The sequence below is a fragment of the Apiotrichum porosum genome (genome assembly GCF_003942205.1).
Source record: "Apiotrichum porosum strain DSM 27194 chromosome Unknown scaffold_1, whole genome shotgun sequence".
NCBI classification, from domain to species: domain Eukaryota; kingdom Fungi; phylum Basidiomycota; class Tremellomycetes; order Trichosporonales; family Trichosporonaceae; genus Apiotrichum; species Apiotrichum porosum.
This window is the reverse complement of record NW_021167108.1, coordinates 2,398,573-2,414,577: the sequence shown is the minus strand read 5'-3', so window position 1 is coordinate 2,414,577 and position 16,005 is coordinate 2,398,573. Positions and strand designations below refer to the sequence as shown.

At 58.3% G+C, this 16,005-nt stretch overlaps 6 protein-coding genes and 1 non-coding gene across 7 annotated transcripts; 5 read left to right on the top strand and 2 right to left on the bottom strand.

Annotated features, from left to right (window-relative positions):
- Positions 1 to 115: 115 nt before the first annotated feature.
- On the top strand, positions 116 to 1,202 carry EHS24_000878 (uncharacterized protein; the record flags this gene model as incomplete). Its single annotated transcript, XM_028616691.1, has 3 exons — positions 116 to 270; positions 316 to 399; positions 437 to 1,202. 3 exons carry the CDS (start codon positions 116 to 118, stop codon positions 1,200 to 1,202), a joined length of 1,005 nt encoding a protein of 334 aa, XP_028480548.1.
- A 185-nt stretch (positions 1,203 to 1,387) lies between these two features.
- Positions 1,388 to 1,467, top strand: EHS24_000877. The gene has a single exon. It is a non-coding gene; the product is annotated as a tRNA-Gly (tRNA).
- A 453-nt stretch (positions 1,468 to 1,920) lies between these two features.
- Positions 1,921 to 3,879, bottom strand: EHS24_000876 (uncharacterized protein; the record flags this gene model as incomplete). Its single annotated transcript, XM_028616690.1, has 8 exons — positions 1,921 to 2,245; positions 2,286 to 2,354; positions 2,401 to 3,172; positions 3,213 to 3,422; positions 3,470 to 3,503; positions 3,554 to 3,651; positions 3,700 to 3,732; positions 3,795 to 3,879. The coding sequence occupies 8 exons, from the start codon at positions 3,877 to 3,879 to the stop codon at positions 1,921 to 1,923; spliced, it is 1,626 nt and encodes a 541-aa protein (XP_028480547.1).
- A 709-nt stretch (positions 3,880 to 4,588) lies between these two features.
- EHS24_000875 (uncharacterized protein) lies at positions 4,589 to 6,156 on the top strand (the record flags this gene model as incomplete). Its single annotated transcript, XM_028616689.1, has 5 exons — positions 4,589 to 4,612; positions 5,108 to 5,303; positions 5,477 to 5,613; positions 5,658 to 5,714; positions 5,752 to 6,156. 5 exons carry the CDS (start codon positions 4,589 to 4,591, stop codon positions 6,154 to 6,156), a joined length of 819 nt encoding a protein of 272 aa, XP_028480546.1.
- Positions 6,157 to 6,392: 236 nt separating this feature from the next.
- EHS24_000874 (uncharacterized protein) lies at positions 6,393 to 8,523 on the bottom strand (the record flags this gene model as incomplete). The annotated part of the gene is made up of 8 exons (XM_028616688.1): positions 6,393 to 6,636; positions 6,686 to 6,959; positions 7,015 to 7,302; positions 7,346 to 7,873; positions 7,922 to 8,099; positions 8,138 to 8,199; positions 8,250 to 8,313; positions 8,353 to 8,523. The coding sequence occupies 8 exons, from the start codon at positions 8,521 to 8,523 to the stop codon at positions 6,393 to 6,395; spliced, it is 1,809 nt and encodes a 602-aa protein (XP_028480545.1).
- A 1,464-nt stretch (positions 8,524 to 9,987) lies between these two features.
- EHS24_000873 (uncharacterized protein) lies at positions 9,988 to 11,112 on the top strand (the record flags this gene model as incomplete). Its single annotated transcript, XM_028616687.1, has 1 exon — positions 9,988 to 11,112. The coding sequence occupies one exon, from the start codon at positions 9,988 to 9,990 to the stop codon at positions 11,110 to 11,112; it is 1,125 nt and encodes a 374-aa protein (XP_028480544.1).
- An 805-nt stretch (positions 11,113 to 11,917) lies between these two features.
- EHS24_000872 (uncharacterized protein) lies at positions 11,918 to 15,944 on the top strand (the record flags this gene model as incomplete). Its single annotated transcript, XM_028616686.1, has 15 exons — positions 11,918 to 12,122; positions 12,169 to 12,867; positions 12,904 to 13,015; positions 13,055 to 13,227; positions 13,266 to 13,365; positions 13,404 to 13,444; positions 13,492 to 13,605; positions 13,639 to 13,701; positions 13,740 to 13,812; positions 13,850 to 14,065; positions 14,112 to 14,270; positions 14,334 to 14,393; positions 14,446 to 14,471; positions 14,520 to 14,741; positions 14,788 to 15,944. 15 exons carry the CDS (start codon positions 11,918 to 11,920, stop codon positions 15,942 to 15,944), a joined length of 3,420 nt encoding a protein of 1,139 aa, XP_028480543.1.
- Between the last annotated feature and the right edge of the window lie 61 nt (positions 15,945 to 16,005).

Sequence of the window (16,005 nt, the reverse complement as noted above, 5' to 3'; positions counted from 1 at the left end):
CGTGCTTGATATACTATAAGACACCCCCTCGTTCTTTGACCACCTCTTTCCAACCTTTAAGCAACTTTCTCTCCACTCGACCATCCATCATAACCACTCCCCAACTCACTCCGCAATGTCTGGCTCGCCTCCCCCCACGAACAACAGGTCCAAGAGGAGGGCCAAGAGGCCTCGCCTGTCCGCCGACGTCGAGGTCACGTCTCAAGTCATCCCAGCTCCCACCCTCCGTCCAGCCACCATCCGTAGCTACGCGGCAGGCTCCTCACCGAAGTGAGCAGTTCTGCGAGAGTGCTAGTGCGTTATCTAACAAGACAGCGAGAGCCAAAGTTACAGTAGCGCCTCGTCAACGAGCACTCTCACGTCTATCCCACCGGACAGTGAACCCATCCTGGTCCAAACGTGAGTTTGCATACCCAGGTCTTCACTGACACTGGAGCGAGCTCAAGACCACCCCTTCGCCTCAACCTGCGCTCCCCCCACCAGTGATTCCGTGCTTTTGCGCTCAGTGCCGCCAGCGCCCCGCAGACCCCTTGACACCGATCAGCGACACCACAGGCCTCTACTCAACGCCCACAGGTCCTTGCGTCCCACGCACAGAACTGCCAGCGCCCTCGTCTGAGCCACTGCCCCCGTGGCCCAGCCCCAATTCCAGTCCCGACAACGACAATAACAACGAATCCCACAACCAGGAAGTGCTCCACGGCTACATTTTTGAGACCGTCACAAGCATTCTCGCCACTTCCAAGCTCAGTTACCAGCAACAGGCCGAGGTTGTGAGTGGAGTCACCGACCAGCTCTCTCGCACCTATCCTCTGCCGGCGACCGCTGTTGCCCCCCGGCCCTTGCTCCGGATCGTAGCCAAGCTGCCACCGTCGCCCACGTCTCCAACGCTTTCCTTACTCCAGGTCCCCGTCCTCCCGACCCTCACGCCCCCCGAGAGCCCCAACGTTCTCGCCATTGAACTGGGCATCGACACTGCTGCAAGCCCCTGCGTCCCCACAGAGTTTGCTCCTGGGCAAGAGCCAAAGTGGTCGGACTTCTGCCACACCATTCCCGCATCGCCGACCATGAGCACGATCTCGTCTGTCGGGACTGACTGGAAGCCTTCGGGGACCAACTGGGACGGCGAAGAGTGGGCTCAAGGCGTGGGAGAAAGAGATACGAGACACAGCTCATCACTGGAGCTGGACTTCACGCTGTAAACACCACTTGGATCGTGTAGTAACCTCCTGGATCTTTCTGTGCACTCTTCAGCTATGTAATGTACATTGATGCCCAGCTCGCCAGCACGAGGCAGACACCTGAGCGTCCAGGAAAGACCAGGTTAGCTTCAGAGCGCGATGAGAGAGAGCGCTCGACACGACCATCGATTTTTAATAAATATATAACACCGTTGGTGAAACGGTATCATGCGTCGTTGCCACGTGCAATCTCGACGCGGCAGGGGTTCGACTCCCTTACGGTGTATCTCTTTTGCCCCTCTGCATGTCCATGCATCCTCGGGAAGTTTGGAAAGCAACAGGCATCGTTTTTGAACGGCGGGGGTGAAGTTTAGTTGAAGTCGCCGACGCGTCCCAAAAAAAAACGGAGATCCGGCTATGCCCGAAACATCTTGGACCCTGAATATCGGGCCGATCCGAGATCCCGAGGTTCCATGTGGTGGATGCCGGATAGCTCCGGAATTCCAAGTGGTGTCAGGCAATGTCTGGTGACCCATCGCCCTTCCATCGGCGTTGTGGGGCCAGTAACAGGGAAAGCCAACCCCGGGTGACACAGAAGGTATGCGGTGCGAGTTGGCACGGCTCCAGAAACCCGCGTGGCAAGACGCACGAGTTTCGCTTCACGCAAGCGCCATTAGCTTGTGCTGTACATCCCAGATACTATTAAGTCCTATAAACATCGTCTCCACGCCTCCACACTCTAAGCTTCAGAGTGCTCAAACATGCCGTCGGCATCCTTCTGCGAGGTGACCGACTTCTGGCGGGTGACGGGAGCATGGAGGTTTCCAGGGAAGGGAGGGATACCGTTGGGCGGGAACACCTTCTTCTGCAGGAACTGGGCGTGGCGCGAGCGGCCGGAGAAGAGAGCCTCCATGCACTCGATGGGGATACCCTTGGTGTCGGGGACCCAGAAGAACGTGAAGATGGCGGTGACGAGACAGATGGCAGCGAAAAAGACGAACAGACCCCATTTGAGCTTGAGCTGGAGCTGGGTAGCGGCCATGGTGGACGAGAAGGAGAAGAGCCTGGATTGTTAGTTACTATCACCATAGAAATGGGACCTACCATTGGCACATTGCGGCGAACGCTCCAGTGATGGAACGCAGGCTGATGGGGAACATCTCAGACGAAACACTGGGAAGTCAGCAGTGTTCCAATGGGTACGGCAGCCGCCACTTACATCCAGGGCAGTCCGTTGCCACCAAACGACCAGAAGAGCGAGTAGAGCATGATGAAGAAAATCGCCGCGTTGCCACCAGCCTGCGACGAAGCCGACATGGTCTTGCCCGCGGCGGGTGCGGCAACCTTGACGTAGATTCCCAGGTAGAGCAGGCACCCGGCGCACACAGTGGCGGAAAGCAGCCAGGGGACACGACGCCCCGAACGATCGACCACGAACAGGAAGAAAATAAACGACCCGATGGCCTTCACCAGTCCGTAGATTCCAGTGTACAAGGTGTAGTCGACGATGCCAACGCTCTTGAAGATGCTTGGAGAGTAATAATTGATTACAATTGCTCCGCTCCAGTTCTGGAAGAGGAACATGAAGAAGACGACAGCGACGCGGTGGCGAATGTTCTTGGTTTTGAGCAATCCGAAAGCTCCGCGGAGGTATGCCATCATTCCGTGTTCGCCGCCCGTGATGAGTGCCTCCTCAGCCATGAGAGACTGGATCATGCCGACCTCCTCCTGGATGTACTTGTCGTCTGCGGGAAGCTTGCGGATGTACGAGAGAACCTCGAGAGCTTCGTCGTCGCGGCCCTTGCGGAAGAGCCATGGGGGCGACTCCCTGAGGATGAGCGTGCCGAGGCCGAGGAGACCGCCGGGAATGAGCTGCACGGCCATGGGGATACGCCAGGCCAGAGCAGTGTTAACGTCGACGTGGTGGTTGATGCCGTAGTTGATCCAGAAACCAACGAGCGAGCCGGCCTGGTAGCAGACTTCGAAGAGACCTGGGCTGTTAGTGTCGAGACCGGTATGTGTGCCACGTACCTGTCAGCGTTCCACGGAGCGCAGGTGGGGCGATTTCCGAAATGTACGTTGGGATGACAGCTGTCAGAGTGCCCACACCGAGACCCGTGATGACACGGCCGGCGTACATCATGCCAAGGCTGTGGCTGGTGGCCACCATGAGGATAGCGCCGACGACGAACACGATCGAGGCAATCTGAAGCGGCATACGACGACCAAAGCGCTCCATGGCTGGAGTCGTCAGCCGCCTGCAGTCACTGAGGATCGAGGAAACTCACCAGGCCATGCAGCCAACGCGCCAAAGAAGGCTCCCTAAAACCATTAGAAAATTTATAATGACACTATTCAGCATCCCCACTTACTGCTAAATAGACGGACGTCAAATTGCTAATGGCTTGCGAGTCGGTAATACCAAAGTCCGACTTGAACTTCGTGCGCGCAACCGTCGTTCCAAAGAAGGCTGCCTGTGAGTTCTCTTGCCAAACGCGATCTTTCCGCGTAAACGTACCTCCATCATATCCGAAAGTTAAAGCGCCAAATGCTAGGTCTTGTCAGCGCTGTTGCGAGCAAAATTGAACCCCAAGAGCTCGCACGGCGACTCACCAACGACTGTTGCCTGGAGATAGACGCGCGCGTTGTAGACGCACTTGGGCGTCGGGCGGTCCTCGATGATCTTGAATCCACCCATGTCTGGTCCTTGTAACACTGGATGCTGTGGAGAGCGGGGGTGATGGCGAGGGGACCCAATGTTGCCCCGGACTTGATCACTTATATGCCCCGGAGTGAAAGAGGCGTTCGATGGAGCTGACAAGATCGCCGGGTCGGTTTCGGCAACGCTCCCGAAAAGGCGGGGGGTGGGGCTTTGACTCGGTTGGCAGCGGAAGCAAGTGGTGTTACCCTACGTGACGGCGGCGGGTCGTAAGCAATGGAGCAATCAAAGGAGCAATAGAGGCTCTTTCCACCCCGAGTCAAGGTTAAGCGGGCTCCGCTCCGGGGAACATAGGAGTAAAAGGGTGGCGGTACTGCGGAAGGTCCAAAACCCTCCGTGATCGGTGGCCCATTCGGGCCGACTGCCGAATGTGCGTGCCGATCCGAAGTTTCCAATGCGGTTTGCGCCAGGCCATTTGCACGATGCGGACGGCCTCGCCTACCGGGCCAGTGGTGGAGGTGGATGGGGGCGAGGATAACGACGGGAAGATATGTAGAATGATCCTAGATCTGTAGGGTTGTTCCCGAAGACAAAATTGCATGTTTGGTTCACTAGTGGCGGGGATTAGTCCACCGGTCACCGACGCACCGGTGTCTCGGTGTCCCCCTCTGCGGCAAGCCATCGGCACACCGCAGCCGAAGTCAACTCGATAGCTCAATGGGGTCTGAAACCGAGCTGTCTGCCCGCAATGCGGACCATTGCGCCTGAACATGTGCGTGTGCTGCCGAAGAACAATCAAGGTCAGCTGCACAATCATCGGTTGCGGCCCGACTTTGGTTCTACCATCAGCGAACATCGCTGGCACAGGAGCACTCTGGTGGGTGCGAGGGCTCGGTAAACTGGGGGCTTTTTATTCTATTTGTTTTTCAATCAGCCGGCGCCGGAACGCCGGGACTGCACCCTCTCACCTAGGCGCGTAGGCCTAACATAAATGGTAAAAATAACGCCGTAATGTCCGGACGCGGCTGACTTCTGGGTCACCTCACCTGAACACCTATATATTAAGACGACCAAGTTGTTCACCTTAGTCCATCTTCTCCTTTCCCACCAAGCAGTCCACCCAAAAATGGCTCCCACATCTCTGACCACTAAAAAACACGCAAGACATATCCCATGAATGACATACTGCGTGATTCCCGACAGAAGACGACAAACGCACCCAGGGCCCCTCTATCACCCAACTCCTGGACAATGCCAATCACATCAGCCCTCACACGGCTCCAAGCCCCGTCCCCGCATCATCGTCGACGTCACTTCCGACTCGACGCGCGTGCGTATTGACCAGTCCGAGGTCAAGCTGCTGCGTCCTCTGAAGACGCTGCTCGCCGACACAACTCTGGCGGCCATGCCCCGCTCCGTCGCCGACGCCCTCCGCCGACGCCCCCCATTCGGTTCGGCTACGAGTACGTCAAGAGCTGCATCAATTCCATTTGCGCCATTGTCTTCGACACACCCGCCATCGGTGCGGAGATGAAGACCCTGTTCAGCCGTCGCGATGATCACTTCTTCGCGGAGGTGATCACAAACAACGCGTTCGCTCGCTTGTCGGCGCTGTGGAAAGCCATTATGACCACAGGCTCCTACAGTGCCGAGCAAGTGGACGCCGCTGACAAGGCTCCTCGCGATGCCCGCCACGAGCAGCTCGCCGGCGTCTACAGCGACCTCTCGCCCAACGGCGACTACGACGGACGCTCTCGGTGGACCTGGTCCGCCGTATCGTCAAGGAACACGACTACGCGCGATACCGAGCGAACGAGGTCGAGAAGGCCAAGAGCCGAGGCAGCGACGTGCCACACTACAGCATTGGCTACAAGGTAGGTTCATCGTTGAGGATATCGCCTAACCGAGCAGGACGACAGCGACCATGTGTATATCGTCTACTGTATCACCCCTCGCTCAACCCTTGCCAGCTTGGTCGCGGACGTCGGTGTCCCGTCGGCGGAGACGCTCCTCCTCGACGTGATCGAATCATTCTACATCATTACCAAGAGAATGTTCGTCACGTCGAGGACAGAACAGGTCTTCACCGAGCGCGGTCTTGCCCTTGCCCCCCGCCGCGAATCGAACCTGAACCGCTCCATCAGCGTGTTCAGCTACTTCTACGACGGCGACATGGACAAGGCATACGGCATCGGCGCGCGTAGCGGACCACGTCTGCTCTCGGAGGGCAAGGCTGGCTGTGAGCTGGAACCGCCATCGGCTCCGACGAGCAACGTGGCTGCTGGCCACACTGGGGGAGAGGAGGAGCATGCATGAAGAGCAGCCATAGGGTGTAGCGAATACTGTGATACATGTACATATGTACATACTTACCAGGTTGGCCTTCTGTTTCAGGCCAGGTCTCGTTACTGTCCAGACAGCATCGTGTCATCAACATTCACCCATTCGTAATGCCCTCTCAACAAAGACTTATTATTCATTTAAGGGCACAACGACTCTTCATGTCCTACCATTGTTCTTTTCATAGCTCCTGTAACAGATATACTGGCAGCTTAGAAGGCCTGACCATGCCCGGCCGGCTTGCGCGGGTCAGAGGCCGCCAGCCAGTCACCGCCTGCAAGCCGACCAATCGCGTGGCTTGTAGACGTCGAGTACGGCTCCTGGTACGTGACATTGTAACCCATGGCGCGGAAGTACTCGACTGTGCCGTTGTCAAAACCTGCGAGCGGGATGGGCCTCCACGGCTCGTCGTAGTCAAAGTAGGTTTTGCCCGAGAGCTGGTCATGCCAGCGGGGACTTGGAAATCAGCACGCGGTCACCGGTCATTGGCATCCACTCTACTCACTGGCGGGTGCACTGTGTCGCGTTGAGGTCCTGGTCGAGGAAGTGGTACAGCTCCTGGAGCGTGGCCGTGATGATGCGGCTGCCGCCGGCCGAACCAGTGGCAAAGATGAGGTCGCCGTTCTCATCCTCGACGAGGCTCGAAGCGATACTGGACTGGGGCCGCTTGCCAGGCTGAATAAAGTTGATGGGGTTGGCAGCAAAGCCAAACGCGTTGGTCTGGCCGGGGGAGCTAAAGTCGTCCATCTCGTCGTTGAGAACGAACCCGTCCTCGGTCACTGCATGTCAGCCGGCAATTGTAGCTAGCTCACTACAGCTTGACATGGTACTCACTAACTCGGGAACCCCAAATGAGGTTGACGGTCGTGGTCAGGCTGACTGCATCACCGTCTGGACCAACGACGGCGAGGTGACTGGTACCGCCCTCGGGAGGAGAAGGAATATACGTGGTCGGGTCATAGTAGGTTACGGGGAAGGTCGAGTTGTCTACAATCTTGGCCCGAGCCGCCGCGGCAACGGCGTCGGTGAGGTACGATGCCTCGAGTGTGCTGACATTGGCGGTGAAGGCCGGGTCGCCCAGTGTAGTGCGCTGGCCATATGCAAGCTGGTCTGCCTCGATGACTGAGGGGATACCGTCAGACAGGAAAGGGGCTACTGTACTTACGTCGGTGGAGGGTGAGGTTGATAGTTGGGTCCGTGTCGGAAGCCGAACCGTCGAACCCTTCAAAGATCTTGAGGCTGGACAGGACAATAGCGCCGGAGCTAGGTGCGGTTGTCGAAAAGAGCTTTTTACCGCGGTACGTAATGGACGATGCGTTGCGCAGAATGGCTTTGTAACCCGCCAAGTCGTCCAAGGTCATGATTCCGGGAGGCGTAGCGTTCTTGATAGCCTTGATGGTGTTCTTTGCAATACTAGAGTGCTTGTCGTAGAAGACACCCGCGCCCTCTTTGGAGATACGCTCAAGGGTGTTGGCCAAGCGGTGCTTGTAGATAATGTCGCCTTCCTGGGCAAGCGTGCCATTCGGTGCGTACACCTCTGACCACAGGGGGTCGGTGAGCATCATGGGGTACCCGGTGAGGAAGCCAGCGAGATCATAGTTGACTGGGAAGCCGCCACGAGCTACCTCGATGGCAGGCTTAAACAAAGCCTTCCACGGAAGCTTGCCGTGGCGCTTGTGTAGCAGTTCCCAAGCTGGAACAGAATCAGTCCATGGCAGCACGCATAACTCAGACAACGTACCGCGCATTTCGCCGGGAACACCCACAGCGAGGCCACCGATAGTGGACTGCGTCTCGTTGGCACCGTGCTGAGAGTACATTGTCTCGTTTCCAGCCGCCGGCATGGTCTCGCGGAAATCAATCTGCTCGTAACCGTGCGACCCGTCGGCGTTCTTGAAGCGAATGACCATGAAGCCACCCTGTCCGTCAGCAGAGAGACAGCGGGATTGGCACTTACACCTCCGATGCCAGAGTGGTAGGCACTAATGACACCGACACAGAGCGCCGAGGCGATTATAGCTATCGGTCAGCCCCGCCACATCCACCCGACCAATGCCGCTGGAACTCACAGTCAGCAGCACTGCCACCTTGCTGCAAGATTTGAACACCATAAGCCGAACATGTGCCAACTTCCTGCCTATCAGCTTCCAACTCGAGATACCCCCGACCTACCGTGGCAACAGCGCCGTGAGATCCAACGTCACTGTAGGGGCATCCGGCCGAGTTGTAACCCCAGCACTCATTCCAGCGTTTCTGGAGGTGGTGAACCGGGATCGGGGTTGGGGCTGCGGCAACCGGAGCAACCAGCAGCGGTAGAAGGGCGAGGAGGGTTGAGGCGAGCATGGTGAGCTAGCTGAGCTGTTGGCTCGATGGGGGGGGTTCTCATTCTCCCTCCGTGACACCTGACTCAATCCTGTTATATGACGATCGGAGGTGTTCTTGGGTCCGCAACAAGCAAATTGGCAAGCTAGTGGACCTGGTCCCTCATGCCCCGCATGTAACCCACCTGACCCACATGTGCAAGTCGGCTTTCCTGCAACGCCCCCCGTTGTGACTAGCTTCCCAGCCCACCCTCGCTAGAAGAAGGCGCGGGCATTGGTAGAGGCACGTTGCCCGAGATAACCATACCAAGGCAAATACGTCATTAACCATGTCTGGGCCTCACGACAGTCGTGTGCCGAGTTTCGTATTCGCTCTTGGACCTCTTTGCAAGGCCCGCGGTGGACTCCTATCAACGTATCGTTACGACGGCCGTGGCCGAACAAGCTAAAACAGCCGTTATGCCGGTATCCTGTTGTGTGCCGCCCGGTAAATGTCCCGGCTCCAACCAAGGGCATTGCAAGGCAACTGGTCAACGAGGGAGGGCGGCTGCCGCTGCTATCGAACCGCAGTCGGAAGCCACATCGTTTGAGCTTGTTTCGACTTCTGCTTTGAGTGTTCAGAGGTGGTGCCTCGATTCACCCTTGGACATTGACCTTCAGGTGTGGGAGTGCACCGTTGGACGAGCAGCCGAGGAACACCGACGCCGTCGATTGGCGTTATCGTTAGATCTCGCTTGTTGGGGTGGTGGGCAATGGTGCCTGTGCACCTGGCGTGTGCGTAATGCCTACGAACCTCAACACGTAGAACATGTTGCCAGTCAGTAGCGTTGCGAAGACCTTGCAGCCAGATGCTGGTTTGCTCAGCAACGGCTGCCCTTGGGCCACCACCCGCAGCTGCACGAGGCCTACGCAAGCCGGTGCGCTGGCGGTAACCGAGAGAAGGCGTACACCTGCCTGCGCACCATGCCCTACGGATTTGTCAGCTGGGACGGTCTCTGCATCACTGCGATCACTGCCCACCTTTAAGAGTCAGCGGGCCGCCAGAGCGTCTATCGCGACGAAGGTATCGAAGCCTTTGAGAGCCAATATAGGACCAGCGATATCTAACCTAACCGCAGCAATGGCAACACGAGCTTGGACTGTCGCTGTGTCGGTCGGCTCGCTCAATAGCCGCCATACATTGCCGGGCCACTGTAACAGAACCGCGACCGCAATGTTGACAGTCTTGCCAGCAATGATGGAACTGATAGAGATGGAGGTGGGATGTCTGCGACTGCAGCTACCATCGAGTAAGAGCCTGTTGAGTATGGTGGGCAAAACGGACGAAGTGATCACAACAATTTGGTCGCGTGAGTCCGACGCCGTGTCTTGCCTGGCGCCCCACGGCACCAACGGCCGGTTCATCCGGTCGCGGACATGAATCATCATCGAGATCTCCTCCAGGTTCTTTCATTCGACCGTCTTTCTACTTATCTCTCGACTCACGATGGCCCATGGATCACATCCATACAACTCTCCAAGGGGCTCGGGCCCCTCCACACCGCGCGACTCACGTGCCCCCACCCGCCTCTCCTCTCCCGATCCACACGGCCTTTCCGGCACTTTCCGTCTTCATGATCTCGCCCCAGAACTCCAGATCCTGATCTTTCAGTATCTCGAGGACTTGTCGCCAGCAGAACTCGCCAGCGCAGCTCTTGTGTCTCATTCATGGAATGCACGGCTCACGCCCGCACTGTACGCCTCCGTCTCTGTATCCAAAGCCAACAGGGAGCGGTTGTTTGTCGGTCTCGGAATCGACTTTCTGTCGGCGTCGGCCCTCGAGTCTCGCAGCGCTGAGGCGGGCGGATCAGCTGCGTACGTTAGTAGGCCGAACCGCAAGGCCGAGATGCTGGGGCATGTACGGCGGCTCAGCGTGGTCGACCAGGCAGGTGCCCTTGCATTAGCTGAAGCGCTGTTGGCACACGACCAGCTCTTCCCCGTTCTCGACGAGGTGACACTCGCAGCGCCAGTGTTCCGGCACCTCGTCAACTCGGGTCTTGCGGCATTTGGACGACCCCGTTCCGGCAGCGCCTTCGTGGGCGAGACCCTCGTTGCTCACCTCCGGCCTAAGCATCTCCGCATCGACTACCCCCACTCGCGCAGCGGTGCCGGCGTGTTCGACCCCGTTCTGCTCGCGCGTGTCCTCGCCGTCCTCCTCATCGACTGGGCACCCGAAAGCGTAGAGTATCACGGTGTCGGGTCGGATTTCCCGCCTGTTCTCGGCCCCATCTCTCGGATCCACTGCACGCCGTGCTCCCCATGCTCGGCCAACAGGTGGGACGACCCCGACACGGGCTGTGCATCGCACGGTGCTCTGGTGCGCATGCACCTGCGTCGAGTGTTTGGCTTGCATGCGCGTGACGAGCTCCTCGAGGCCATTGCCGAAGGTGCAGACCCGACCGACGACGACGACCTCGACCCAGACGCTCTCCCCGAGTCGACGTTCTCCAAGATCGAGTACTATGGTGTCCCCTGTATCGCTGCCATGGACCGGGATGCGTTTCTCGACCGGACGTTTGCACACTGGCCCGTCGAGTCGGACGTGGGCGAGCAGGTGTCGTTTTTCGCTTAGCGGATGTAAGCGCCGGCATTGGCCCTATGGTTTGTGCGTTGGGCTGAACAGTTTGGCGTCTCCGGCAAACAGCATCGGTGATCAAGCCCATCTATAGTGTACCATTAGTCTACATAGGCTGCTCAGTTGTAAACTGTAATAGAAGCAACCATGTCTTGGCAGAGATGTTGCAATCGTGTGACACAAGTTGAACCGGCGAGACCGGCCCGTTGTTCCACCTGGCGATAACAGAGCAATTCCGGGATCTCAAATTCGCTTACCCCTCTCAGCCGCCCAATTGCGCCCAAGCTGTGTAGACAGACCCGTTGTTGCGATTTTGCTGTGCTGTTCGAGGACGTTGGACCGTGGCTGCAGTTGTTGCTGGCAAAGGCACAACGGCATCACCAGGGTGCCGCGATGGGATCCGGGTGGACGATATGATTGCGTCATAACCGCGGATGTCTCCACCCAGCCCAGCAGCCAGCAGCCAAGTTGGAGCAACGACATCGTTGAATCGTCATTGTTGCTCCATCGTTGGCCTGTTGGCGTACACCAAAAGACTCCATCGCACGACGTGTCACCTCGTGCACAGCATCCATCCCTCCCTCATCCATCACGGACCCACCCAGTTCTCTTAGCTCAGGAAGACACCACGAAGCGAGCTCCCGTCCCCGCCGGCCCTCCGACGGAACGCCAAGTCTGTGGATCTCTTTCACTTGTGCACACAGTTGCAACACAAACGCATCACAAACGTATCGTCCTCCCACTCCACTCTTCTGGCAAGCTCGCTCGATCTCTTAGATTCGATTCCGCTCGCATCCCACCGATGGCAGACAATCTGAAGGCCGATATTCTGCAGGGGCGACGGAGGACGCTGGGCGATGACAGTCGCCCTCCACCGCCGTACATTCAGCAAGCTGGGCCGTCATCTGGACCATCATCAGGCCCCTCACTATCTTCTATCGCTGCGCGAGCCGAGGCGAGGAAGCGCTTTGCATCCAAGGAAGCGGGTGAGGGCGACACAGAGGAGCGTGAGTGATCGCTTGCCCGCCCTTGACAACTCTGCTCACATTACAGCCTACGACCCTTTCTTGTCCGACTATGGCGACCCTCCCGAGATTGAGCTACCTTGGTCTACAGGTATCAGCAGCTCCGGCAAGGTGGACGTGTACGTTGACGACCTTGATACCTCGCCTGCGCCGTACGAGCCGCCGACACCGCCGGAGGAAGACGTCGATCCGGTCAATTTCAACGACTGTCCACCGCTCAACATTGTCATCTTCCTCGTTGGATCCAGGGGTGGGTTATGTCGGCTGAACCTTTCTGACCCAGCAGGCGATATTCAACCCTACCTTGCCCTCGCGCTGCAGCTAATCATCAACCATGGCCATCGCGTGCGCATTGCTACACATCCGGCTTTTGCCAAGCTGGTGGCCGACGCCAGTGTCCACCTCGCAGGTCTGACCTCCGCCTCGGGAACCCCACTCACGGGACTGCTGGAGTTCTTCTCCATTGGCGGAGACCCTCACCAGCTCATGGCATACATGGTGCGCAACCCGGGCCTCGTCCCCGGCTTGTCCGCGGTATGGAACGGCGATATCAAGCAGAAACGTGCAATGGTCAAGACCATGCTGATGGGTTGCTACCGAGCCTGTTTTGTTCCCAATGAGAGTACCAAGCAGCCATTCGGCGCCGACGCAATCATCAGCAACCCGCCGGCGTTTGCGCATGTTCATGTCGCCGAGGCACTAGGCATCCCGCTTGTCATGAGCTTTAGTGCGTTACCAGGCCCGGGTGTCGACTAACGCTCAGCTATGCCATGGACACCGACGACAGCCTTCCCTCATCCACTGGTCACGGCCAAGACCAACAGGTCAGAGGAGTCGGTGAACCACTACTCGAGTTACGTGGTGGCGGACGCTTTGTGAGCTTCGTCGCCTTTGCGACCAAGAGCTGACCCCAGGATGTGGCAAGGACTGGGCGATATCATCAACACGTTCCGTTTCGGCATCCTCGGGTTGCAACCCCTCAAGCTCACGGCTGGTCCGCGTGTTCTTGAACGTCTCAAGATTCCAGTCACGTACGCCTGGAGCGAGAATCTTCTTCCCAAGCCACACGATTGGAAGTCCAATATCGGTAAGCTGGCATCGCTAAGAGCCTTCAGCTGACAGCAGACGTTGTGGGGTTCTATTCCATGCCAACCAAGAAGGTGGCCAAGCCCGACCTCGCGTTGCTCGAGTTCCTAGCTATGGGAGAGCCGCCAGTCTACATTGGGTGGGTGGATAATCCTAACCCACGTGCTGACCCATCAGCTTCGGTTCCATTGTCGTCAAGGACCCCGACGCGTTGACTAGTAGGTCGCAAGAGACTTCGAAGCGACCGCAACCTGCTAATTATCAGATACCATTCTCGCGGCCGTTGCCAAGGCCAAGGTCCGGGCTATCATCAGTGCGGGTTGGGCGGATCTAGGCGGACCGGACCTAAAGCTACCGGAGGACGTGTTCATCGTGAAAGGTGGGTCATGTAGGCGACATATCTAACGCAAAGGCGATATACCCCATGACTGGCTGTTCGCCGAAGGACGTGTTGCCGCTGTGTGTCACCATGGAGGTGAGTTATCGTACCCTAAGGCAGGTTTAACTCTTTAGGTGCTGGAACAACCTCTGCTGGGTTGAGGTGTGGCGTCCCAACAATCGTCGTGCCATTCTTTGGCGACCAATGGTGAGCTTGGTGAATGCTCCCCAAAGCTAACGTCCAGGTTCTGGGGAAAAGCTGTTGCCCATGCGGGAGCGGGCCCGGCCCCAATCCCTCACGCAGACCTCACCGCCGAAAACCTCGCCGAAGCGATCCAGTTTTGCTTCTCCAAGGGCACGCGCGAGGCCGCGCAGGAGCTCGGATACAAGATTCGCTCGGAGCAGTCGACAACGGCAGGTATAGCGAGTTTCCATCGCCACCTGCCACTCCTAAACATGAGGTTAGCTATCATATCGTCCGTTGAGAGGTATAGCTAACAATCCCAGGTGCCAGGTGGACGATACGCGCAGCGCGATCTGGTGGAATGACCGCCAAGCTCTTCGCGTGTCCGGTGCTGTGGCCGCGGTGCTTGTCGAGGAGAAGCTGCTCAACTGGCGCGACTTTGTTCCACACCGTGAGTTGACTCCACGCGGACTGGCTAACTCGTAGGTCCAATGGAGTATGAGGCGACGCGCCACTACACCGACCCGTTCACTGCGCTGGGCCAGTCAATTGTCAATGTTGGTGGACAGGCCGTGTCCGGCGCCGGCCAGCTCCTTTATGCGCCGGTGAGCTCAATTAATCTTAACATCGAAGCTAACGTCAGACCCGCGGATTCAGCAATCTACTGCTGGGCGTCCCAAAAGGTAAGCTTTCTGCCCACTCCTAGCACTGACTGTGAGCCTCGTTGTCAGCCGTCTCGGCATTCCAAGAGGGTCTGGAGAACATCCCCGGCATCATGGGCTCCCCGGTCCGCAAGCGCGGCAAGGTCGACTCGTTCCGGAGCGGCATGGCAGAGGGCGTCAAGGGCCTTGGGTACGGTCTCTATGATGGCATCACTGGTGTCGTGACAGAGCCCTATCAGGGGTTCAGGCAGAACGGTATCGGCGGCTTCATCAGTGGTGCCATCCGAGGATGTGAGTTTTTGGGCAGCTCCGTGGGCGTATGGCTGACACTTTGCAGCCCTCAACCTCGCTGCGCGCCCAGCTGGCGCCACTCTTGGTCTTATTATCCACCCAGTAGCTGGTATGTCTCGCGGTGCACGCTCCCGAATGGCTCGTGAGGGCTTTATCGAAAACACCTCGGTGCTCTGCGATGCACGCGAGTGGCAGAGTCACGAAGCGGCCAAGTCGCTCAGCCCGACTGAACGGCGCCATATTATCGAAACGTGGACGCGTCTGTCGACCCACTCGCTGGTCCAGGAACGCATGAAACTGGAGGAGAAGCGCAAAAGTGCCATCGAGCACGAGCTGCTCGCCGAGCCCACCAAGGCGGAGCTGTGGCCGTTCTCGAGAGAAATGGTCGACCGCATGAACGGACGGGCGCAGAGGCGCAGAGGTGTCTATCTCACTGCTCCGGATAAGGGCAAGGGAAAGGACAAGGACGGGCGCCGATCCAGCAACTTCAGCCTCCATCTCCGCAAGAGCATCGATAGCCGGAGAAGCAGCAAAGACGAGGCAAAGAGGAGCAAGGAGAGTTTGAGTAAAGCCGAGGAGGCCAGGTACACGCCAGCCAAGAGCTCGCCGCTCGCGTCACCCAACCCCCACGCGCCCGTCTCCACAATCAGCCCCGAAACCCTCCTCTCGCCAACGGGCACATACACCGGGCCGGCCCCAGCCCCAGCATTCATCGTCAACAGCGGCACCCCGCCCACCGACTCACCAGTAGCAATGTCACTTTCGGCGTTCCCCTCCCCGCCGCTTGACAACCGCTTCGCGACCATCCGCGCGGCCCATAGCGCCTCGGGGAGCACCGCGGCCAGCACCGTCGACCTCGCCATGGCCGGCACGGAGCGCTGGGCTAGCCGCTCCAGTCTGGACTCTGCGAGCCGGAGTAGTTTTGATGGCGGGATGAGCAACAGTCTGGCCATGAGCATGGCCGGCACGGGCGCGACGACGACGGCGACGCCGACGACGGCAGGGGAGACCGAGACGGAAACGACAGCGTCCAAGACGCAGACGCCGAGCTCGTCCAGCTCGAGGTCTACTCCTACGCCCGCATCGGAACCAGAGTCAGCGCCGGCGCAGACGCTGGTACCCCCTTCCGCTGGCGAGTTGGAGCGTTCTGGGTCCAAGCAGATGATGAAGCGCCTCTGGAAGGGGAAAGGCAAGGCCAAGTAGTCTCTGTCTGCAGTAGTTGTAAACGTTTAATTGGATCGGTCTGTACTCGTAACCCTCCATT